General features: G+C 45.2%; 1 protein-coding gene across 6 annotated transcripts in view; it reads left to right on the forward strand.

Moving 5' to 3' along the window:
• The window catches only part of Art4 (arginine methyltransferase 4), a 178,020-nt gene that overhangs the window by 17,480 nt on the left and 135,272 nt on the right, over positions 1 to 25,268 (forward strand). For all 6 annotated transcript variants that reach the window (XM_055075537.2, XM_055075536.2, XM_055075538.2 and 3 more), the window contains exons 3-4: positions 17,213 to 17,316; positions 23,255 to 23,359. In XM_055075537.2, the coding sequence (XP_054931512.1) occupies positions 17,213 to 17,316; positions 23,255 to 23,359 (209 nt within the window). The remainder of the gene's footprint in view (positions 1 to 17,212; positions 17,317 to 23,254; positions 23,360 to 25,268) is intronic.

Consider the following 25,268-nt stretch of genomic DNA (forward strand, 5'->3'; position numbering starts at 1 on the left):
GTAACAGCAGATTTGCTGAAGGATGGTGGGCAGATTGTCCTAGAAAAACTGGCCACCCTGTATACACAATGCCTCAAGACCTCGAGCGTACCGGAATCTTGGAAGAACGCTAACATAATCCTAATCCATAAGAAAGGCGACGCCAAAGACTTGAAAAATTATAGACCGATCAGCTTACTGTCTGTTGCCTACAAAGTATTTACTAAGGTAATTGCAAATAGAATCCGGAACACCTTAGACTTCCGTCAACCAAAGGACCAGGCAGGATTCCGTAAAGGCTTCTCAACAATAGATCATATTCACACTATCAATCAGGTGATAGAGAAATGTGCGGAATATAACCAACCATTATATATAGCTTTCATTGATTACGAGAAAGCGTTTGATTCAGTCGAAACCTCAGCAGTCATGGAGGCATTGCGGAATCAGGGTGTAGACGAGCCGTATGTAAAAATACTGAAAGATATCTATAGCGGTTCCACAGCCACTGTACTCCTCCATAAAGAAAGCAACAAAATCCCAATAAAGAAAGGCGTCAGGCAGGGAGATACGATCTCTCCAATGCTATTCACAGCGTGTTTACAGGAGGTATTCAGAGACCTGGATTGGGAAGAATTGGGGATAAGAGTAAATGGAGAATACCTTAGTAACTTGCGCTTCGCTGATGATATTGCTTTGCTTAGTAACTCAGGGGACCAACTGCAATGCATGCTCACTGATCTGGAGAGGCAGAGCAGAAGGGTGGGACTAAAAATGAATCTGCAGAAAACTAAAGTAATGTTTAACAGTCTTGGAAGGGAACAGCAGTTTACGATAGGTAGCGAGGCACTGGAAGTGGTAAGAGAATACATCTACTTAGGACAGTTAGTGACTGCTGATCCAGATCATGAGAGTGAAATAATCAGAAGAATAAGAATGGGCTGGGGTGCGTTTGGCAGGCATTCGCAGATCATGAACAGCAGGTTGCCATTATCCCTCAAGAGAAAAGTGTATAACAGCTGTGTCTTACCAGTACTCACGTACGGGGCAGAAACCTGGAGGCTTACGAAAAGGGTTCTACTTAAATTGAGGACGACGCAACGAGCTATGGAAAGAAGAATGATAGGTGTAACGTTAAGGGATAAGAAAAGAGCAGATTGGGTGAGGGAACAAACGCGCGTTAATGACATCTTAGTTGAAATCAAGAAAAAGAAATGGGCATGGGCAGGACATGTAATGAGGAGGGAAGATAACCGATGGTCATTAAGGGTTACGGACTGGATTCCGAGGGAAGGGAAGCGTAGCAGGGGGCGACAGAAAGTTAGGTGGGCAGATGAGATTAGGAAGTTTGGAGGATCAACATGGCCACAATTAGTACATGACCGGGGTAGTTGGAGGAGTATGGGAGAGGCCTTTGCCCTGCAGTGGGCGTAATCAGGCTGATGATGATGATGATGATGATTACCCTTCACTCTTTTCTTCTTGGCCACTGAGAAGCACTGTTGGGCACAATCTTGCTGTTTCAAAGGCAGTGACGCAGTCTATCCCTGTAAAACTTCTTTGGGCTTTAGGAAGTTCTCCACCTGCATTTGCATCAGCCGGTCTTTTAACTGAACACAGAGATAAAGGAGTTTCATATTTTTTTTTTTTTGCTGCTACTCGGAGTATAGCAGTAGTGGTTCGGGTGCATTTTCTTATCAACCTTCAGCCTTGACTTTCGGGACTGAAGTACTTTTCTGGCGCACCGGCAGGAGATGCACGCTTGTCCTGCCAAGAGTGAAACAAAACTGTATTCTAGGAATCAAAATTACTTAATTTTGATAAAAACTCCACCATGCACCATAGTAAGTGAACTTGTAAATTATCACCTGTTTGTATGCATTAAGCACAGAGCACAGAAAATCATATCCTTTCCAGCATATTTTTGCTGTAGTATGTCCCATTACAGATGGTGACCTGCTGCTCTAGGCTTTCTGTTAAGTTGTGCTTGGGCATGTGGCTCGTTCGCAAGGCGCCAGGGCAGACATGATGCAAATCGGTTCTGAAAGGAATGTCCGCTGCTTGTTCACACCTCAGAATGGTTCCCTATTCGACAATGCTGCCGCAGAGATATGCTGTGCAAGTGATTTGAGGCTTGATGTGCCCTGTAAAGATAACCGCCCTTTCACAGACTTCGGACTTGCACATTCTGAGCTTAGAGTATCCAAATAAATTATGGCCTGGTACGTTGTGAGAACTCCAGTACATGGAAGGCACATAGAGAGTGCGAAGGGATAACGCAGAGTTTGCTTCGAACAGCTCCGATTCAGGTGCATTGCCTTGCAAATCCGGCCTACCAAGTGGAGCGAATTCATTTTCAGCATTATTGTGGCTATTTTGTTCAGTAGAAGGCCTCTTTGGCTCAGCACAATACACCGTGGAGTTCTTCCACTTTCTTGGTGCCCGAGGCTTCAGTGTTTTCAATAAATGGGCTGCGTGTTTGGTAGGAGCGTATGTACGGTATTCGGCAGCAGCTCTGGCTTTTCTCACGGAATGCGTACCTCTTTCCCGTGTATAATATGGACGTAATCTCGCAAGATGCAAGAAGGCTCGAAATCATGCTTGCAGTCTGAGCAACTTTCATTAAGTACTTAATCTTTGCTATGCAAGTTTCGTTCCCAAGCCTTTCTTCATCTTTTGGCACAGCGAACAGGCAAGGCTGCTTGCCTTGGGCCCACTTGTAGTTTGTGTCACACCTCGGCGCAAAGCAATGACGTTGCCTGCGACAATTAGGCATTGGCTCTCACTCGCGAACACTGCATGCAACAAAACATCACACAGCCCGAGCGACCGAAATACGTAGTTTCTTCACAGCAAGGTGGATCTCAGCAAGCACACTGCATTCGGCTGCAACACACGGAGAACACGTCCGTGCAGCCTGTGCGATTGCAGTGCCGCTGCATACATCCGGGACCTGTCTATCCTCCCGGCTTCAAAGCAGTGCGTGGAGCGCTCCGCTGTCTGAACACACTGCCCCTTTGCAGTACACTATACCGGCGCTCTCGCACGCAGATTTTCTGGCAGCTGTAGCCACCACCATGGGAACGCTAGGCCTACCTACTTCGACGTTCGCTACATTTAGCAATGTACCGACTCGGGCTTTGTAATCCTCGCCAATGGCTTTGAAGCTCAAAAAGCACAACGCGTTATGCCTGTTTTGAAAGTAAGCTTCACCTCAATACAGCAGTGTTACGCGGTGAAGCATACGCGAAGTATTGCGGTGAAGCAATACTTCAATACATGTGCGGGTGTAGTATTGCAGTGAAGCTTAACATGTGCGGGAAGGGGCAATTGTCATAAGACCCAGTATGTATTCCTTAAAGGGGTGGAGACATCACAATTTTCGTTCATGCGTTTGTTGATTCAAACGTTGTGTCATGCTTCAGGCAGCACGATACACACAGCGGGATTCATATATATCCGATAAATAATTTAATAATAGCATTATTATACCGAGCGATTTCGGTTTCGGTTTCTGGGCTCAGGGGGATGCTATGACGTCACAGAGGAGGAAACGCAACATGGCTTGGTCACGTGGGCCACAAAAAATAGTGACGTAAAACTATGCTGCGTCGTCTGCTCGCGCATACGCGTGCTCTGCCAGCAGATGTCAACAACTGGCGATTCGAAGTGCATGTCGGGATTATTATAATTATTGCGAAGAGCGACAACAACGGTAAGAAAATATTGCGGCTTGTGAGAGTCGGTGATTCATTCCGAAGCGCCGTACGCTTTAGCTTTGAAGTGAACCGGAAAAGGCCTAGCGACGATATCGGCGGCGCCGAAGATTAGAGGCGGTGAAGCTGCCCTCGGTGCCAGAGTGACCACTCCTTGGTCGCTGATTGGCCGCTTCGCCGTACGGCTGCCGCACAAATGGGTCCCGGGCCCATCCTCTCTACGGCAAGGAAATCTCGCCGTTCGCGAGCAAAACCGCCGTCGCACGGGGGCCCGCGAACGGCAAACGGCGTGCGGCGAGTTTCCGTGCCGGTAACGTGGACAGGCCCTCACATTGAGAAAGGCCAAGCGTATGAGAGACCGCTCCGAGCTGCCGAACTATGCGACTATGCGAAGAGAGAAGCGGACAACACGAACGCCGCATATCCTGGTCCCTTTCGGAGTCGGCCGGCTCAAACGTAGGCCCGACCGCTCGGCAACTTGCCGCACGCAGTTTGCCGTTCGCGGGCCGCCGTGCGGCGTTCGTGTTTTCCACTTCTCTCCTCTTGTGTCAGTGCCTGCACGCCTTACTCTTTCTTTGCATTAAGAAAGGATTTCTATATGCCTGTAGCTCGGTCATAGTGGAGGCTATGCTCGGTCGCTCGGCTCAGCATGCTCCGTAATCGGCATTTCATCGCTACTCATCATACGTCACGTTTTTGTGCTAGTGTGCTATGACGTCAATATTTTCGTTCCTCCTCTGTGACGTAGTGACTGCCGCGCTAGCGATGGGTCTCTACTACGAGAAGGAGTTTTTAATAACTGTTTGGAGCTGAATTAAAATTATTTTAAAACGTTTGCAGCGTCCAATACTTCGTTCTGGGTGTCCTTGCATACGGAAGCAGCCTACAACATGCTTTTTATAGCCTCAAAATTTGGTGTCCTAACCCCTTTAATTATACACACGTGCACCCACCATCTCCTGTCCAAGTATGAGAACCGATATGCTTGATAAGTGTAGTTGCAGGCCTTCAGACGTTGTTGGGATGTGCCTGTGGCAATTTGATCCCGTAAGGGCAGTAAACGACATGCATTCATTTTCTTAATCTGCCCGAATTTTCAGAGGTTTTCGTGCCCCCTAGGGAGTCTGAAAAATTGGACGTTGATTGTACTACTGCAGGGTGTCTACCAACCGGGAAAACCGGGAATTCTCAGGGATTTTGAGTAGTCTGGAAAAAGTCAGGGAAAACTCAGGGAATTTGGGCCTCTATCAGGGAAAATTAGCGGCAATTTTATTGAAAGGGTCGAAAGTCGCGGTAATGCTGGCTCGAGCAACAGACAGGAATCGTAATGAATCGTCTTTGACGTCCTGTCGTCGGCTGGAGGAGTTGCCAGTGTGCAGTCAACGACCGACTTTCCGGATTCCTGATAATTTGGACGGCTTCGCGGCACCGCCACGTACCCCTTAGAGTCAACGTATCAGAACGTGTGAAATTTCGGATGCAAGAACTCTTCGCCGTCAGATTTTCCAGACGTTTTGCCCTGATCGCAGGTCCGAAACGGCAATAATCAAAGGCACCACCGCCGCCGTTTTGATTACTTCGCCACCTCGAACCGGCACTCTCGCACGCGGATCCGCTGGCAGCCGTTGCCACCACTGCGGCAACGCTAGGCCTAGCTGCTTCGACGTTCGCTATGAAGCTTCTTGCCGTTGGGTGCCGAGCTTTTTATTGAAAGAATTAGCTGCTGTCAGCAATGGCACGGACTCCGCCTTTGGTTTCCTCGCGATTGGCTTAGAAACTTAGAAAACACGGTGCGTTGCATAATGCAGGTTCCCGAAAGTTAGCTTCGCCTCTGTACAGAAATGGTACATGGTGAAGCTCACGCAAAAGTATTGCAGTGAAGCATAACAAGCGTGAGAAGGGGCTATTGCCACGGAAAACAGTATGTATTCCTTAATTATACTCACGTGCACCCGGTATTTTCTGTCACAGTACGAGCGCCGATATGCCTAATATGTGTACCGACAGGCCTTTAAGGCACATTCACACCGAAAGCGGAGCGTCCAAGCGGCCAAGCGGATTTTCAACGCGGCGAAGCGGTGAGCGCGCGCGCCTTGTTCAGACCGGACGGCTTGCCTGGCGGCCCGCGTCGCAGGAAAGGCGGAGCATCGAGCATGTTCGTGGCACCCGTGTCGCCATCTCTTGGCACCGGTCGTCCGTCCTCAACGCGCGCGCGCGAGCATCGTCACCGCGCCACCGTCTTCTGGCCAGCCGCTCTCGCTTGCTAACCACTTGTGAAGAATGATCAGCTCGGACGAAGAAGACGAAATAGTTGGTATTCTACTCGCCGCTTCTTAGCAACTTTTCAAGACGAGAAGCAGAAAGCTCGAAGGAAAGCAGCCCGCCAACGCCACTGGTGGGTTCGCCCCGCCTTGCAAGAACGAGAGAGAATGGGTCATGCCAGTGCTTTGATTCTTGTGTTCAGTGTCCTTGTATACGTCGTGTCTCTTGTCATGTAGCATCGGGCAACATTTGATTGTGTCGAGCTGTCGAGATTGTGTCGATCCAGCTGTCTCGGTGGATGCCATTTTGAGTCGGCTTGTCTCCTCGAACCCTAGTTGGCTGCGGGAAAGCGGGAAGCTCCGGCGGGGCGGAAAAAATCTGTCCGAGAGCGATCGGGCTGCCCGCCGCGTTTTCCGCCTCTTTTGCCCGCTCGGCGAGGAGGTTTTCGCCGCTTTCCGCTTTCCGCCTGCCCGCTTTGCCCGCCCCGCCTTCGGTGTGAATGCGCCTTTAGAGCGTTTTCGAACGTGCCTGTGGCGGTTTGAGCCCCTAAGGGGAGTAAATGACACGCATTTATTTTTTTTCCAACTGGCCGATTTTTCGAACGTTTTCGCGACCCCTAGCGAGTTCTAAAAATCGGCCGTGGACTGTGCAACTGACCAAGGTGCTTTAAATGGTCCTTGGGGCGAACGAGTGGCAGAAGGAGGACAAGAACAGAAATGATGTATGCATTGAGGAATAAACGGGAAAGGAAGCTTGCTGCCGCCGTTTTGAAGGAGCTTGAGCTCAAAAAACAAAAGTTTTGGCTGATGCCGAGATGCAGATGTCCCTCATCCAAAGCAAAATAAACTCGTTAAAGCAGTGAAACACAACACTCAGGCGTCGTGCTTGGGCTGAGAGTATGTCAGGACAGTTGAGGTTGACTTACGAGCGGTTGAGAGAGAATCTCAATTGTGACAGAGTTCAGGCCTCATACCACTGAGCTTGCTATCAGTTGGAGTTGGAGTTTATTTCACCACAGTGATTCAATGTTTACATATTCATACATGAGGCAAAGATACAATGTGTGGTGTGGAATGCGGGAAAAAAGCTGCGACATAAACGCAGCTTGACTGGCCCCACATCCCAGCAATACAAGGCAGAAAAGTGACAGCATTTGTAGTCATGGAAACAAGTAAACAGGCACATAAACACATAGTGAAATTGGTACAGTAAGGAAATATAGTTATACAAAAACGAAAAAGGCATAAAAATTTGTACTCCTCGAGAAGACAAAAAAAAAAAAGAATGGTAAAAATGCAGCATCTCATGCCGCATTTTTTGCACCAAGAAAACACATCAAGAAGTACATCTTGTCAGTAAAAAAAAGATTGGACATATCCTGTCGCGAAAGAAGGCGTAATCGCTCAAATGAAAAATTGAACTTGTTTAGTATGTGGGGGAGTGAATATTTCAGCATTTGGAGACCATAGTTTGTTTGGCATCGAGGAACCTTCCAATAATCGCTCTGTCTAGTAGGTCGAGACGAGGTGCTGCGCTCTAAGCATGCTATGGAGGTAAGATTATTATTTCCTTTGTTAAATTCAGTTTTCAAGGACACTAATAAACAATATTCATACATGTTATCAAATCTTAATACTTTGAATTTGTTGAATAAAGACGAGGTATGTGCATTATATTCGGCATTTGCTATACAACGTAATGCATTTTTTTGAAGCGCGAGTAATTTTTGCTTAGATTGCAGGGTGCCAGTGCCCCACACCAAAGGACCATAGCGTAGCTGTGAACAAAAAAGCGTGTTATAGATAGTTAACATCTGAGTAGTAGGCAGAAATGATTGACATCTCCTAAGCATGCCTAGTGCCTTACTTAGCTTTTTTCTTACAATTTCACTATGGGAATCCCATAACATGTGTTCGTGAAAAATTATTCCCAATGCTTTAGCTGTCGAAGAAAAATCAATCGCGGAACCATTCAGGTATAGCTTTGAAGTAGCTGTGTACGTTGTTCCCTTCGATCGAAACAGAACAGCTTTGGTTTTAGAGCGCAGCTCTTTGGCGTCCGTTCCTGGGTTTCGCGTCGTCGTCGGCGTTGTCGTCGGCCTCGTAACCAGCTCCGCCCCCCTTTCATCCCCCCAGCGCTAGCAGCGACCGACTGATACCGCTGAATGCCGCTGACGCCGCTAGAGAGTCAAGATAACGTGACTGCATAGAACACCGTCGCCGCCATGCAGAAAGAGGAGGAAAGGGTCCCCCCCCCCTGTTCTTGTGTGGCGGATAGGGTGCTCTTCAGTTGCCGACGCGCCGGTTATTTCACGTAGGCCCTGGCACGTCGACGAATACGTGACCACCTTCCCACGGCTAGACCTGGTTCTTAGCGCTGCGGAAGCGAGGGTATCATATTGTTTGTGTCGGCATCGGCGGCGTTGTCCCTGAAACCAACTCCGCAGCTGGGGTTGACTCACTATCGGCATCAGCGGCATCAGTCAGTCGCTGCTATCTCTTCCCTCCTCCCTTTATCGTGTTGTCCGCTTGCTGCGCGCGCTTCTGCCCCCATCGTTTGCCACTGGGTGTACACGCCGCCCCCCTCCCCCCTCTTCCTGCGAGTCTCCGGTTGTCAAAGCGCCGGCTCGAACTTAATTCCTTTCTTCGCTCCTCCTCCAATGCAACCCCTGTGCGGTGGCAATCAGAGAGCCAGATCGGTGGCGGCGGATCTGTATATGTGCACCGCCCGAGCCGAAATTGCCGCTGCCGTTCGCCCTGTGCGGTGGCAATCAGAGAGCCAGATCGGTGGCGGCGGATCTGTGTATGTGCACCGCCCGAGCCGAAATTGCCGCTGCCGTTCGCCACTGCGAAATTATCTGCCAGTTCTTTCTGAGCCATGAGCGAGACGACCGATGGAAGTCCTCCGTCTGCTGCTGCTGCTGCTGCTGCTAAACGAGCTGCCAGAGCAGAGGCCCAGCGCCGTCGCCGTCAGAATCCAGAGGTGCGTGCCGCCGAAGCAGAAGCTTACCGTCGCCGCCGTCGAGATGATCCAGGAGTACTCACGAAAGACGTCGTGCACTTCCTGCAACTCGCATTAACCGTCCATCGATCCACACCGATGTTAGTAGTGGGGGACTTTAATGTTGACATAAAGACAAACAGCAATTTCCTAACACTTATGCGGGAGAACATCCCGTTCCTCTCGCTCGTAACGCGTCCCACGGCTGTGACAACCTCGCGAGGCACTTGTATAGATCTCGTCTTTGAGAATCAAGCATTGGTGTACCAAGTCGAACATATATCAGTCTATTTCTCCGACCACAAAGCTTCCTTCATGACTGTCAAGAACTGTTAGTGGAGTCTTTGTTAAAGGAATACGTGTGAAAAATAAAAAAAAAATTCTGTGATAGCGCATACATGTGTTGCTCGATTTCTTTGCCTCAATCTATCGAAAAGGTGAAACAGCTTATTTGCTGCGCTCAAATTTCGCATTAGGAAGTAACGTAATCGTCGGTAATTTTTTAAGCAGTTGATTTGTAAGGAGTTTACGGTCGACCACGCATACAAGTCACCTAGTGTTTGCTGCTGAAATAATGTCATTTGCGTCTACACCTGTGAAAAACAAGGAAGTGTCATCCGCATATATGACATATTGGATTGTCTGGTTTATGTTTGTATTGTCGTTGATATAAGTAAGGAAAAGTAGTGGCCCCTATATACTACCTTGAGGTACACCTTGAGCAACTTTTTGCAAGGACGATTGTTCTGTGTTTATACTTACACACTGTAGCCTATTGCTCAAATAACTGGCAATTAAATTCAGTGCAGTGCCTCGGATGCCGTAATAGAGTAATTTTTGTAAAAGGGTATTGTGATTGATCTGGTCAAAGGCTTTAGAGAAGTCAACAAATATACCTAGTGTAAGTTTCCTGTCCTCTATAGTGCCTAATATAATTTCCTTTTGTCGTAGCAATGCTACCTCTGTCGACAGCCCTGACCTAAAACCGTACTGAGCCGGCGTAATTACAGAGTGTTTTGTAAGGAAATTCGATAATCTCAAGAATATTAGTTTTTCTATGGGCTTTGAAAACAATGGTAGAACGGATATGGGCCTATAGTTTTTTTAATCATTTTTGTCTCCCCCCTTAAACAGTACTGTAACTTTTGCATGCTTCATACGTTGTGGGAAAATACCTGTGCCTAAAATGAGGTTATAAATGTATGTTAAAGGGACGACTAATATATCTATAACAAAACAGATTGGAGCGTTCTTCAAACCGTCAATATCTTCCGATTTACTTTTCTTGAGTTTTTTGAAAACGCACATAACCTCATATTCATCTGTTGGGGAAAGATAAACCGACGAAGCTATTTGTGGGGCGGACATGTAATGTAGTGCAGTGGTGTCACTGACGCTGTCTACCGACGAAGTAAGGTGATCATTAAATTTCTCAGCCAACGCTTTGCCCCTGTATGTTCGATCCCCCTCAGTTATCTCTTCTACAGTAAAATTAGCTTTATGTAATGTGGTAATTGAATTTAATTTGCTCCACATCTCCTTAACCCCTGCAACACACTCGAACATGCAGGAATAATAGTTGCGCTTCGCTATTTTCATAAGTTTAGTTAAATTATTTCTATACTTCCTAAACGAATCCAATGTGTCTGGATTGCGATTTTTCAAGAATAGTTGATACATGCCATTTTTCTTATTAATCATTTTTAACAGCTTCTTTGTGACCCATGGTTTCGTGAACGTTTCGACTTCTTTATTTCTTTATAGGGAAAATATCGCTTGTAGATACGGGAAATTATCTCCATAAAATTGTCATATGCGGCGTTTGCTGATGAGCACGAGAGCACTGTTTCCCAACTAGTTCTGGAGATTTCGTCTCGAAACTGCGAAAGAGAGTTTTCAGTTATGTTCTGGCATCGAAATTTATAGGTTGGCTTTGATTCAATGTGGCACTTATCAATAACAAGATATATCGGCAAATGATCACTAAGTGTAATGTTAATTGTCCCAGAAAAGAGGCTTTCACGTGGTAAATTTGTAATAAAAAGGTCCAATAACGTGGCGCTGGTTGCTGAAATGCGAGTTGGTTCCAGTACCACATTTGACAACAAATACGAATTAAGAAGTAATGGAAAATTGATAGAAATAGCTCATATTCGAATATATTTGCTTCTATGTGCATCTCCTTTTTATTCGTGTTTGTGAATGTCCAACTTCATTTGCAATTTTTTTCGAAGACACTTTATTTGCTGTGCATTTTACTAACCCCTGCCTTCTATTCTCTTTTTGAATAAACACTACTCCTTAGTATTCAAATTGGATTAAGTTGCTTTTTTATTTTTTTCATGTGCTTACTCGAGAGTGACAGAATCAGGCGATATGTTTTCAGCCCGCCTTGACATAAAACATAGTTCTGCATCACTCAGGGAAATGTGCAAAGGCACTCAGGGAAAACCTGGAAAACTCAGGGAATTTGGAAATGTCAACTTGGTAGACACCCTGCACTAAACAAATGGTCCATGGGACGAACATGCACCGGGAGGAGGACAAGAACAGAAAGGACTGACGCAATGAATGAACGGGAAAGGAAGTGTGCTGCTGCTTCTTTGAAGGAGCTTGAGCTAAAAAAAAACAGTGTCCCTCATCCAAGCCATAATAAACTCTTCAAAGCAGGGAAAGGCAACACTGAGATGTGTGCGGGCTTAAGAGTATGTCAGGACAGTTGAGGTTGTTGAGAGAATCTCACTTGTGACAATGTTTGGGCCTCGTATTTATGAGCTAGAAACAGCTCATATTCTAAAAGATTTGCTTCTGTATGCATCTCCTTTTTATTCATATTTAAGAATGTTCAACTCGATTTGCAATCGGTTTTACCATTTCTTTCGAAGATATTTTATTCGCTGTCCATTTTACTAACCCCTTGCTTCTTTTTTCTTTATGAATAAAATAAACACTACTACTTACTATTCAAACTGGATTAAGTTGCTATACATGATTAAGTATTTTTTTTAAACAAGCTTACTAGGGAGTGACAGCATGGGGCGACATGGTGTCAGCCCATCATGACTTAAAACAAAGTTCTGTGTCACTCAGGAAATTTTGCAAAGGCACTTGGGGACAACCTGGAAAATTCAGTGAATTTGGAAATGTCAACTTGGTAGACACCCCAACTATGCATCCTTCCAATGAGATTTCCATGCCAGTTATGATCTCAAGCTTGGAGACACAAAGGTTGGCATTAGCGCAATAAATGCTAATGCAAACCTCTTGTGGTGCGAGCAGCACCCATTTTGGACGCAGGCTGTAAAACTTTGACAGGGTGATGGCACTTTCAGGGTGAGGTGCTTTGAACATCTGAAACATGTCGGGGATAGAACGTGTCGTAAACCACCTTGAGATGTACTCTCTTTTGCCGTTCGTGATGACTGACACAATGTCCTTCTTGTTCAGGCTCTTCCAAGAGCAACCAAGTTTGTCCTTGAAGTAGTCGAGCGTAGCTTGTACATTCGATGGGCTTAATCTTGACCTCATGTACAGATCAAAATCTGACCACATTCCATGCTTTTCGTGCCAATTTCAGGCCTTTCTGAGCACGTATGTGTTGACAGTTGGGATTGCCTCTTGAATGTGTTTTCTTCAACTTCGGTGGCACGACGGTCAAGAGACGGAGGTGCTCTCGATAGGACCTTGAGGCTACTTACGCTTGCTTCAAGCTATTTAACTAGCCTATACATGCCTGACACTTTGTTACAGACAGTTCAGGTGTACTGATCCTTCCGTATGCAAAAGTTGAATGTATCTTCGTCACCACCACGCTTTCAATCTCTGCCTGTTTTTTGTCTGCTGCATTTGTGAATGCAAGATGGTGGCTTCAATGGTGAAATATCAGAAGAAATGTGAATGTGCCTGTTCCAGTTGTCAATCACTTCTTCCTAAAGGAATGCCTCGTCAGCTTCATTTCAGGTGTCATTAGATGAAGACAGGATTTCTTTGAGGTGCGTAAAGCAGTGCTGGCAGACCTTATTTTCTAGCAGTAGTTTCCGCAGGGAGGCAACATGCGAAATGTTTACGCAATGAAAATTTTTTTCTTGGCAATCTTCTTCTTGTGAATGTGTAAATAATCGGCACAGGATACTAGAACCGAGCTATGAGCCACATGCATTGTGCATACCTGCCAACCCTCCCGATTCGCCCGGGAGACTCCCGATTTTTGATTGAACTTTCCAATTGTACGATCACTGTCTTATATCTCCCGAAAAGTGGTCTCTGTACGCACAATAATGGTTTTTGCGAAACTGGCGCTGCGAAATCTAAAGCCACATCGTAATCGTCAGCATCGCCAACAACGGCCGCACTAGCACCATCGGTATCATCGACTAAGCGACTACGGTGCCTAGTAAGCCGACAAAAGCCAGAGCCAATGTAGCTCTTGCATTACATGCAGGCCTTCCTCGATGGCACATCTTGTTGCTGCTGCTTGCAAGGCGTTGCTCCTTGTGTGTATGATTAGTGTTGGCTAGGCCGTGTGCACGCGGTGCACCGTGTAAAGTTACAATCCTCGTGTGCTTGATGCCATGGCGCTATCAAAGCCCAAGAAAAGGTATTTGCAGAAGTTTTTGCGATCTTATACTTCTGAATTTCCATGCTTTTAAAATGACATCAAGAAAATGAGAACCTTATGCATTTTGTACGTGTGGTTGCGATGTCAGCACACTGTGGCAAGGACAACTTGAAACTGCATGTTTCCACGGTGCACCGCTGCGCAGCAAGACATCATATTGAACTTTCTTCGGAACAACTGCGACGACAGTGTCATACATGTGGAGTGCCTGTTTACGGGATTCCTCGTCGAACACAACCTAGAGCTTAGTGTCAGCGACCATGTTGGGCTTCTTCTACGGAAAATTTTTCCGGAATGCGACGAGGCGAAGTGGTATAGATGTCGACGCAACTCTGAAATGCAACTCGGAAGAATGCGGAGGTAGCCAACCTTAAATTTATTTCGCAGGCATTGCTCTTGATTCTTCGTTTTTTTATTCAGTTTCCCTCAGCTGCTGCCCCAAGATTCAAATGAATCAGCTGAAGATGTGTTAGATGCTCTCGAAGCTGAGTTTGCCTCACTACAGGCGTACAGTCTTCAAGAGCACATTCTGAATGAAGAAAGGTGGGACGTGCGTTGTCTATGGTTGGAAAAATGAAAAACACTGATGGAAAACATGTTTCACATGAGTTGCTCAGGTGATGCTCGATTTACTCGTGATACCACATAGCAAGGCAGAGTGTGAGAGGATTTTAGCACGGCGCGATAAGCTAGGACTGAATTCCGCTCCTCAATGTACAGCACAACCCTCCAACACCTGCTGCTAGTGAAGGGCCGTCAGTCTGGACCATGTTTTGAGCAAAGCTACTCGAACAAATTTTTGAAGTGAGCAAAGCCTGCTACTGCAAGGTCTCTGCAAAAGGAGTCATCGAACACTGTATGAAAGTTTGAACCCCCCCTGGTCCCACCAAAATTTGAAACAGTGTCGCGCATCCCACAATATTCCAACAGAGTTGCGCATCCCCACAATATTCCGAACTATACACGTCATTAACTATACCCTTAGTGATCAGTTGCAGCAGGAAGGCCATCCCAGTTTTGAAGAAGGAATGTATAGGGGGAAAATGAACAGTATGGACACACAGGCATGTGACTAGATAACAACCAGGTGTTCATGTTGTCTGCTTAGGTGGAGTTTTAAGGATACGAACCCTTTCAGTGACGCTGACCTACTGGTACATTTCCAGATTTATGTCACACCTTGTCACTGACATACCTGTACATAATCCACTCTATCCAGTAAGCAGCTGTGGAGTGTGCCCCTTCATGGGCCTGGTTGGGCTGTGCAGAGCGCGTACATCTACAGAAGGGAGGGATGACTCCTGGACATTGTACGTCACTACGGCAGCGATTCTTCATTCAAATATTCATGCTGTCGCGTAAGGCTACCACTCTTGCATGTTTCCATTATTTGTTGTACAATTGTAGAAGATACAGTGAAACCTCGTTAAACCGTAGTTGGCTGAGCGCGAAAAAGGTACGTACTAAACTGTAGTACTGCTTACCCGAAATAGCATGAGATCGTCCACTTACCTGTCAAAAACAGAACTCAGAGAGAGTGCAATGAAAGGGGAAAAAGACATGTAGTATTTATTCACTTCGCACGACAAAAGATTTATTTTCGTTTGACGCCGCGGCGGCCTAGCAGTGATGACAGCGGCCTCGAACAACTGAAGCTGTGAGCCAGCTTTTTAGCCGGCCCCCGTCTTCTCGGCAGACACTCGCGTGGCAGATTCGTGCATGGGTGCGGTAGCGCTGCAGGAGTCGCGGGGCGCCTTTTTCATTGTGGGGTGCTGTTCTTGTCGCGACAATTGCATTCACGAGGCTGACGTAACATGCAGCTTCGGCCACTGTCGGGCCTGCATCGCCCGTGCTGTTGCTTTCAGTGTTGTGCTAATCACTGTCATTAGATGACACTTCGGCAACAACAGAGGCAACGATGGTGAAAAGTCAAAGCTCTTAGTCGACATGGCATCTCCACGGTTGCAGCAGCACTGTCGAGCAACTTCTTCACACTCCAAATGCCACACACCATAGTCAACAGTAGACCTCTGTCACGTGCAAGCGCCGACTTTGTGTCATGTTCGATAGCACAAAGGATGTCTAATTTTTCTTCTATGCTGAGCACCCTCTGTCTTTTTTATCCGTGCTTCGGCATGACGCGAGCCCTTGCTTGCACAATGCCGCAACGCTCTGGCACTGCACCCAAATGATGTTGATGTGGCTTCACGCGCAAACGCACAGGGTGCTTCGAGGCCGTTGTTCTGCCCGAGTGAGATGACGCACCGTCGTGTTTGCGCGATGAAAAGTGAAAACACTAAGTGGCAAATCATACGTACGCAATAAGCTGGTACAGTTTATGCAGATACAAAACACATTATGTTCAATGGCTGTTGAGTCGGGGACTTGACTTTACTACTTTTAAAACGAAACTACTGTTTAAGCGGGTACGGTTTAACAGGGTTTTACTGTATATATATGTATATTTTTTCTTTGTCTCGCATTGTCTTCACTATCGCACACCTCTTTTCCAGCGATGAGGTTGCTCCTAGGTTGCTCCTTTCATTGGTTTGCTTTCTTCAAAATGATGCTGCCTTCTGTTGTATCCCTATTATTTGTTGCTCTCCTGTTTGCTTTGTCTGGTTGAGTGCGATTAAACAAAAGCACTCCTTCGTTGAGCATGGCTGCTTGCTCAGGGCCTTCAACTGTTGATTGAAGCGGCGGTTATACTAACTCCGAATGTGAGCTGGCCGAACTCGTCAGATGATAGCTTGTCGTCTGAGGAAGAGGCAACTGCGACCGTGTCGGACTCTGACCCTGACCCAGTGGTGTTATCGCGAAAGCATGCACATCAGAATGAAACTAGGTAGGAGACAGGAAATGGAAGATAAGAATTTGAAGACCGTGCATAGAGTGCATTTGCCATTGTCTGTGTCATTTTTTTCCCTTCTGCATAACCAAGAATAAACTGTTGTGCTTGTCTGATAACACCCAAGAAAAGAAACCTGACACTGAAGGGGGTTAATGAGAAAATTGTAATATTACCAGCCTTCCAGCTTTGCCAAGATCGCTTCACTAGTACTCTTCACTGATTTATAACCGCAATCTTACAAAGGTAGCGAACACGTACAATGCTAGTTATTTTCTCTGTTTCATTTAAGTTAACATAAATATGTGCTTTTCTAGCCAAGCAAAACAAGAATCGTATACAAAAACCGCACACTAGACTTACTGATTGCACATTGTGGTATACAAGATTTCGCTAAGTTGTAGATGGATGTATTATATTGGCCAGACAGGGCGCTACTTCAATGTGAGAGTGCACTAGCATGGCCGAAAAATTTCTGGTGATTGGGGCTTACATCGTACTTACATAACACTACCTTTTTAAGGCATGCAAAAACAAAACACAAGAAAAGCAGTCCACTATTAGGTAAGCTGCATGAGCACCACTAGTAAATATTACTGATAAACAATTGCAGTTTCCGAATGGCCATATCTGATGTTTATTTGTTGTTTGATCATGTCTGTATATATAGGAGTGTTGATAGTTTTCTTTGTGTTCCTATATGTCCTGTCTATTTGCTCTGCACAAACTCGGTTTTCATCTGAGGGCCCATACCAAGCCAATGGTATTTGCTATGTGGACTGTGCGCAGAGTTACTTCGGTTCCATCGGATAGTGGATGCCTTCAAGACGGGCCAGAGCAACTCCACCTTTCGGCAAAGGACTGACGAAGCCTCGGCCACCCAATATTTCCAGGTTGGCACCCTTTCTTGACAGTGCAGTGCCGTGCAAGTTGTCATGATGTGCACCTGCCCAGTGTTGCAAATGTCAAACAGAGCCACCTGGTTTTACAGTGTGTCTGTAGCTAGGGGACTTCGAGCATAGCACTACCCTCACAACCTTTGGCACTCTCGGCCAGAAGTGTCCCTTATGCCATAAAACCCAATCATCATCATCATCATCATGATCATTGTAGAAAATAGGGAATATATTCCACAGGTGCACTTCCCTACACATCTTATCCGGCTTTACCAAGATGGTGGACCTCGGCCTATAAATTGAAATATATCTCTACATAGACTGGTGCCACCACCCCTGCTAACCTCAGCGTCTTCCATCTCTTGGCTACTGCAATGTTGCAAGCAGAAGGTTGACCACCTTGGTGAAGACGCTTTAACACTTCTCTATCTGTGAGAAAAAAAAGGCAGTTCTTGGGTAATCCAGCAAAAATATTTTTAATGCTATTGTAAATGCTTGATATTAGAACGTATCGTATCAATTTGTAGAAAAAGATATGTGCCTTCTAATGGCATAATTTGCAAGCTACCATTTATTAACAATTCTTTAAAAAATTATTTATTACAGTGAAACCTCGTTAAACCGTAGTTGGCCGGAGCTCGGAAAAAGTACGTACTGAACGGTAGTACTGTTTAACCGAAATAGCATGAGATCGCCCACTTACCTGTCGAAAACTGAACTTGGAGAGAGTGCGATGAAAGGGGAAAAAACATGCAGTATTTATTCACTTCGCGCGACAAAAGTTTTATTTTTGTTTGATGCCGTGGTGGCCTAGCACGATGACAGCGGCCTCAAACTTACTGAAGCTGCGTGCCAGCTTTTTGGCCAGCCCCCTCTTCTCGGCAAACACTCGCACGGCAGATTCCTCGTTGGCGTTACGTATTCTCCGTGCACGCTCGCAGTAGTGCTGCAGAAGTCCCGGGGCGCCTTTTTCATTGCCGGGTGCCGGAGTTCGGAATACCTTTCAGTTGGAATAGTTACATTATTGCGCCCCTGTTCCCGTTGAGACGATTGCATTCATGAGGCTGACGTAATGTGCAGCTTCTGCCACTGTCGGGCCTGCATCGCCCTTGTGCAGTCGCTTTCCGTGTCGTCCTCATCACTGTCGCTCTGGTTTGAGGCTTCCGGTGCAAAGGTCTATAAAACGAAACTTGCCCATGGAAAGCTGTTGACGTTACTGGGCTATTTGATGCACTTTCACCGTCTGTTGAAGTCTGATGAATCAAAATCTTCTCTCGAGCCTGTGCTGCTAAAAAATTTTGTTGACGACTCGTCGAAATCCATCAAAATTAGCCGTTTTCCAACGGCAGCTGCGTGCGACATTGACACCATATCAGAAGCTACGAGTGCTCATCCATGAAGGAAGGAAAAAGTTAGGCAAGGGCATTACTTCACGCTGCCAGCCTTGGCAAGCAAACGCTCCGTGAAGCCCATACATTTGCTCAGTGGTGGTCCCACATGTGACATCGTGCGTCGAGATCACGAAGCAAGAATTGTGGTTCGCTGAGATGTTTGCTTCCCAGTAGCTATGCCAGTAGTTTTTATTCGGTGTGCATTTGAGTGTCTGCCCTGGCTCTGCCTGTGGAGCGGGAACACTAAAACCAACTGCGCACATAGACGTGCGATCATTTGTTGAGCCGACAGGTTTGGCTTCAATCGCATTGCGCAATGCTCCCTCCTCTTTTTTTCCTTCCCCCATGTGCTCGTTACACTTGACTGAAAGGCGCTTTAAAAATCCCCCCCTGCAAAGCAAAAGTGCAACTAGAAAAATAGTTTACCTTTTAGGCGCTGGATAGCACTAGCTGTCCAAAAGCGCTGCCAGCGTGGTAAAATTTGAAGTTGACATCATCGATAGCGGGTTATGGCACTGGGCAGGTTATGTAATGCGTAGATTAGATAACCGTTGGACCATTAGGGTGGCAGAATGGGTACCAAAAGAAGGGAAGCGCAGTGGAGGACGGCAGAAGACCAGGTGAGAGTGCTAGTTAGAAGGAGTTGGCACAGGAGAGGGCTAATTGGAGATCGCAGGGAGCGGCCATCATCCTGCAGTGGGCATGAAATAGGTTGTTGATGATGATGATAATAATAATAAATATAATGAAGTCGCTTTACTCGAGTTGTTGCTTTATTCAAAATTTCTCTGAGTCTTGACCAGAACATATTTAAGTCAGATTACTTTAAATTTATGATCAGATTACTCGGGAGCACCCCGATAAACAGCTCCACTTGAAGTGAATTGTGAAGGGGTGCATGTGCACCCATAGCAGCGCTAGGTGCCTTTTGCACCGAGTGGCGCTCTCTGGCGCTAGGTGAGCCATTGTGTGCTGCCTGTGCCTGCGCCTTATAAGCAGCAAGGGGGTGCATACTCACGGCTGTGCTCAGCACCTAAGCTTAGTGTATAAACTATGTGATGAAGAGCAACTGTCATGGCACTGGCACAAGCTGAAGCAAAAGACCATGAAAACAAAAGGCATGGTGGGCAGCGCATGAATGCTCGTGCGGTTGTTTTTGCGGAAACGGCAGTCCGCAAAAAAAAACGCGAGTCCGCTCCACCCAACAGGGAGCCACAGATAAACCAGGGAGCTCTTCACCTGCCTTTGCTCTCTGGCTTGGGTGGCAAGGTAAAAGAATTTTGCTACCTTTAGTTTTATTCGGGCGACTTACATATTCAGTATTTGAGCAAGCGACTTTTGCTCACTCCTTATGAGTTGCTTCATAGTGACTCGGAACCTGCACCTCTATGACACGGTGGCCAAGGCACTTTGAGAGCAGAATGCAGTGGAACAGACAAATCTTACTTCGCGTCGCCTTCCACGGGCCTTGCGTGCCCAAAGTCAATTGAACCAAGACCCCACTGGCTCCCTCCCGCAGCTTGCCCAAAGGAGCCAATCACGACTGAGAAATTCGATCCCGATCTGACTCGAAAATGTGTCGCCTGACAACCGTATCGGACTTCCGCAGAGTTGTGTTATTTCAGTTCTGCTTTTTAGTTGTTATGGAGTAGTCCTTTTTTATCGAATTTCCACTTGTACAAAATTTTTTTGCTGTCCCTTTCGCTTCATTTTATCGAAGATTTAGTGTGTTTGATGCAAAAGGATTAGTCCTAACATGTTTATCGCTGAATTTAGCATGTAACAAACATATGCTTAAAACAAATATTGAATGTAACAATGATACATACATGTTGGATTAGAGTTTGTTTTAATGAAATCTCAGTAATTAGAATAAACAGATTAGTCATTACTTTGCTTATAAAAATGGTAAGTTTAGTTGCCAGTAAACCGCTATATATTGAAGATAAATTTTTTATAGGTTTTACAGAAAGAATGTGCAGTGCTACACACTGGAATAACTTTCATACTTTTTCTTTTAGTGGTGCTTAATGCACACCAACAAACATTCTAAACACTGCGAGAATAAATTCATTAGTGCATAACATCTTTTCCTGCTAAGATATTTCGGAAAGAGAGAATGCGTATGACATAAATTGCCGTGATTAAAAGAAGAAGAATGTTTGAGCGACATGTCTGGGACACACGGCAGAGAATGACCCTTCTTTGTCCTTTGCCTAGTGCCACTATAGCCAAGATGGCACGGGGTACCTTGATAAGCAGTACGTAAAATTGGCACAATGAAGCCGCGTAAGGCAGATATCGGTGCAGATGCAGGTTATGCTCTGTGCAGCCAATGCGCATTTTATGTATTGCAGAATAGGTATGGTTGATGGTGCAGTCAGCGCATGAGTAATAACGCAATGTTAAAGATAGCAGAAACATCTCCCGAGAGATTCTGGCGCCAAATCACACCTAAATCTTCTTCTACCAGTGGGTTCATGATAGACGGCAAATGTGTAAGTGATGAGACTGTCATTTGTTCTGCTTTTAACAAAGTCTCCCAGTCGGTATTTACCAAAGATAATGGTTCCCTTCCCAACTTTTCTATATCGCTTCCTATATCTGACGTCATTTCTGAAAGCGTCGTTTTTAATTTGCTATTGAACGTTGATACTAAAAAGTCACCAGGACCAGATAAAATACCAAACGAGTTTTTAAAGCGTTATGCGGAATGGTGTGCTAAGTACCTGTATGTCGTATTCACCAGATCTTTACGCGATGGTTCCCTACCGGATGACTGGAGGACGGCCGAAATCAAACCTTTACATAAATCCGGGAAAAAAACACACATAGACAATTACCGACCAGTATCTCTTACATCTACATCATGCAAAATTTTAGAGCATATAATTCATAAACATATATTAGGTTTCTTAGAAGAGCACAAGGTACTTACAGATGTCCAACATGGTTTCAGGCATAGGTTTTCTACATGTACTCAGTTAGTTGAGACTGTTCACGATCTCGCACAGGCAATTAATGAAGGGAAGCAAACAGATATTGTGTTCATGGATTTTCGTAAAGCATTTGACAAGGTATCACATAACAAATTAATCCATAAATTAGGGTATTATATAAAAAAATGAGCAGATACTTACATGGATCAGAGCCTATCTTACTAACAGACACCAATTTGTCACCTTAAACAATACTTCTTCTAACAATACACAGGTTGCGTCTGGAGTCCCCCAGGGATCAGTTTTGGGACCACTTTTATTTCTATTATTTATAAATGACATAGTCGCAGAACTTTCAGTTTCCGTGAAACTTTACGCAGATGACTGTATTTTGTATGAAAAGGTATCTTCTGTTGATGATCAGGTGCGTCTAAATAATGATCTGGCAAAGGTCACTGCTTGGTGCGAACAATGGCAAATGTCTATTAATTTTGAAAAAACTGTTTTTATGAGAATCACACATAAGAAAGAACCTCTTCAAGTTGCATATAATGTTGACAACGTATCTCTATCAGAGGTAAGAGAGTACAAATATTTGGGCCTATGGATAACCAATGAGCTTTCCTGGACGAAGCACATGGATACTGTTGTTGCGAATTCTTTGCGTAAACTGTTTTTCTTGAGGCGCTCACTGATATCATCTACGTCTGATGTTCGTTTACTGGCGTACAATTCCTACATTCGTCCGTTGTTGGAATATGCCGTAATTATTTGGGACCCATTCACTTTAACCAATATTAAAAAACTGGAACGTGTACAGCACAAGGTAGTTAGGTTTGTTTTTAGTTCATACGGCCGCGCGTCTGTTGGTGAGCTCGTAAGGCGCAGTGGATTACCTCTGGTGACTGTGCGCAACCGTATCTGTCGATTAAAGTTCCTCTTTCAACTTGTAAACGACCATTATAAGGTTAACACTTCCAGGTTCTTTACTTACTCATCAGGTTATAACACGAGAGGAAGGCATGCTTTATCGATAACCCCCATCAACGCACGGAATAACTGTTTCAAATATTCTTTTTTTTCCTAGGACAATAACAGACTGGAATAATCTTAATTCTCATATTGTTACCCAGAATTCCTTATCAATGTTTGAAAAATGCTTGCAAATGTTATGAATTCGTGTGCGTTATCTGCTTGTATGTTTTTTTTTTCTTGTATGTTATGTATTCTTCACCAATGTCTGAAAATGCCTGCATATGTTATGGATTTGTATGTGTTTACATGCTTGTATATTTCTATGTATACCCACCGTGCTATGATCTGATTTCAGATCGCAGTATCTATAAATAAAAAAAGAAAGACAAGCACTTTATTCTAGACTGGCCATACTAAGTTAAAACGGGCATGGATGCTGAAGTTTTACAGAGAGAACTCCGTTATTGTTATCAGGTAGAAGCTGAAAAATGCATTGTAAGTGGGGCAGCTGTCTCAAATGTTTTGTTTGCTACCATTGTAGATTGAAACTTTAAATGTTTCTTGAATCCTTGCATGCCAGTTGTGATCCTTGGTATGTATGCGGTAATTGGCTTGTGCTTGTGGTTGCAGTTTTACGGCTACCTGTCGCAGCAGCAGAACATGATGCAAGATTACATTCGCACCTCCACCTACCAGAGGGCCATTCTCAACAACATGGAGGACTTTAAGGACAAGGTATGCCACCTGCTCATTCAAGATGCTCTGTTATGCAGGAGTAATGTCATTAGGTTTGCATGTTGTCTTCTCATTTGTGTTGAATAAGTGCACTGCTTTTATGAAATGTTGAGTAGCCGCAAAAAAGCCTGCAGTTGTGTAAAGGTTAAATTTTCGTCGTGACATTCTTTTTGTTTATCAGTAAATCTGTATTTCTAGAAAGATTATCGTGGCACATTTGACAGGTCTTTTGAGAGTGCGTAAAAGAAAAATGAACCTGTGTTACGAAGACAGATGACTTCAGTAGCATTATTTCACATTTGTTAACACTATAGGAGTTCCGTGCATACATATTGTCATAACACAGCTTAGTTAAATTATTAAGGGGGGAAACAAGGATCAGATCGCAGAAAAGCGCCAAGAAGATAGCTTTTGGTAAACCACTCATTTCAGCATCTAATGCCTAATCATCATTGTACCAAACGATTTAGCTAAAAGTACACTGTAAGTGCCCTCAATATTTATTTTTTTCAGCACAGACGGTGAGAAAGAAGCTCAAAATCACGCTAAAACACCGAAGTTTGTGTAGGTTTCTCTCGTCTTTTCTGCCGCCGAGTGCCACCACTTTGGTACAGTACGAAAGCTCAAAGTTCTGCCTTTTCATCCCTGCCCTCCTTGCGCTAACATGAAAAATCGGGGACTGGTCTGACTAAGTTCGCGAGCATTGAGAAGGGGTTCTCTCGCTTGCCACACACTCTGTGGCCCATACATACTCCGTGACCAAAGCTGGTGAGTCCTTCATTCAACAGTGGAGCATACTGCGGCAACAGCGGCACATACTAGCTATTGTTTAAAAACAAAATGTGTTACTTAATAATTAAATACATACCAACCATTTATGTTACAGCACATATCCTCCCCTTCGTTCAATAAAAACTTTAAACGTCTGAACAACAAAAAGAAGAGACTCTCGAGCAGCCAAAAATTAATAAAAACGCATGTGCTTGGGCAAGATACCATGGGGCAGAGAAAACATTTCAGTGCTTTACAGCAGAAGCCAAGCAACAATTCTTTTCTATGACAATAGCTATGATGTTGCGGAATAATCCATAGCAATTCTGGAAAACGAAGCCAGGTCGCCATAAAGCTGTCTCATTATGCGACTATCACAATAACCCTCTTCCTGAAACTGAGGTCCCTAATGTACTCAATGACACTTTTTCTTCCGTATTTACCCTCAAACCCAGTGATAAACTGCCTGATTTTCTGTAATGTACTCAATGACGCTCTTCTTCTGTACTTACGCTCAAACCCAGTGATGAACTGCCTGATTTTGCAGAATTTAATTACCGTACTATGCCCGACATACTATTCAGCCCTCATGGTATCAGCAGACTGATTGACAGCCTTAAGGGGGGACACGGCTCTTTGCGGCGAAAAAAACCGCGAAAAAATCGATTTTTTGAAAACGAAATTTTCGATATCTACAGCTAATATTCCTTTAATTCACCAAGTTTCGAATCTCGGGGAAGAGTATTTCGTCCGCAATATCAATTTGTAACATCACTGTGAGCTGAATTCCGCGCAAAAACAGCCTTTTCTATCGCGGCGCGTAGCTCTTTTTCTACGCGCGCGATCGCAGCCATCTTGGTCTCGTTGGAAAGAGGAGCCTTCCTTCTTTAATTTCCCGCCAAAAGTGACTCCGTCGGTACGCCAGTGATGTTGAAATCCGGGGAGGAAAAAAAGCCCAAACGCGCGATCCGATTCGTTGACTAGCGCACGTGACCAAAATCGCGTGCTGTGGTTGGCTGCGCGAGGTTCCCATCGTCTGCTCCACTCCGCAGGCGACGCGACTGCGCGTCTCGTAGGTTTGTTGGCACATGCCCAAGGATGTCCGATCCACCGGGAAAGTTCGCCACGAGGCACAAGT

The sequence above is a fragment of the Dermacentor andersoni genome, chromosome 11 (genome assembly GCF_023375885.2).
Source record: "Dermacentor andersoni chromosome 11, qqDerAnde1_hic_scaffold, whole genome shotgun sequence".
Taxonomy (NCBI): Eukaryota; Metazoa; Arthropoda; class Arachnida; order Ixodida; family Ixodidae; genus Dermacentor; species Dermacentor andersoni.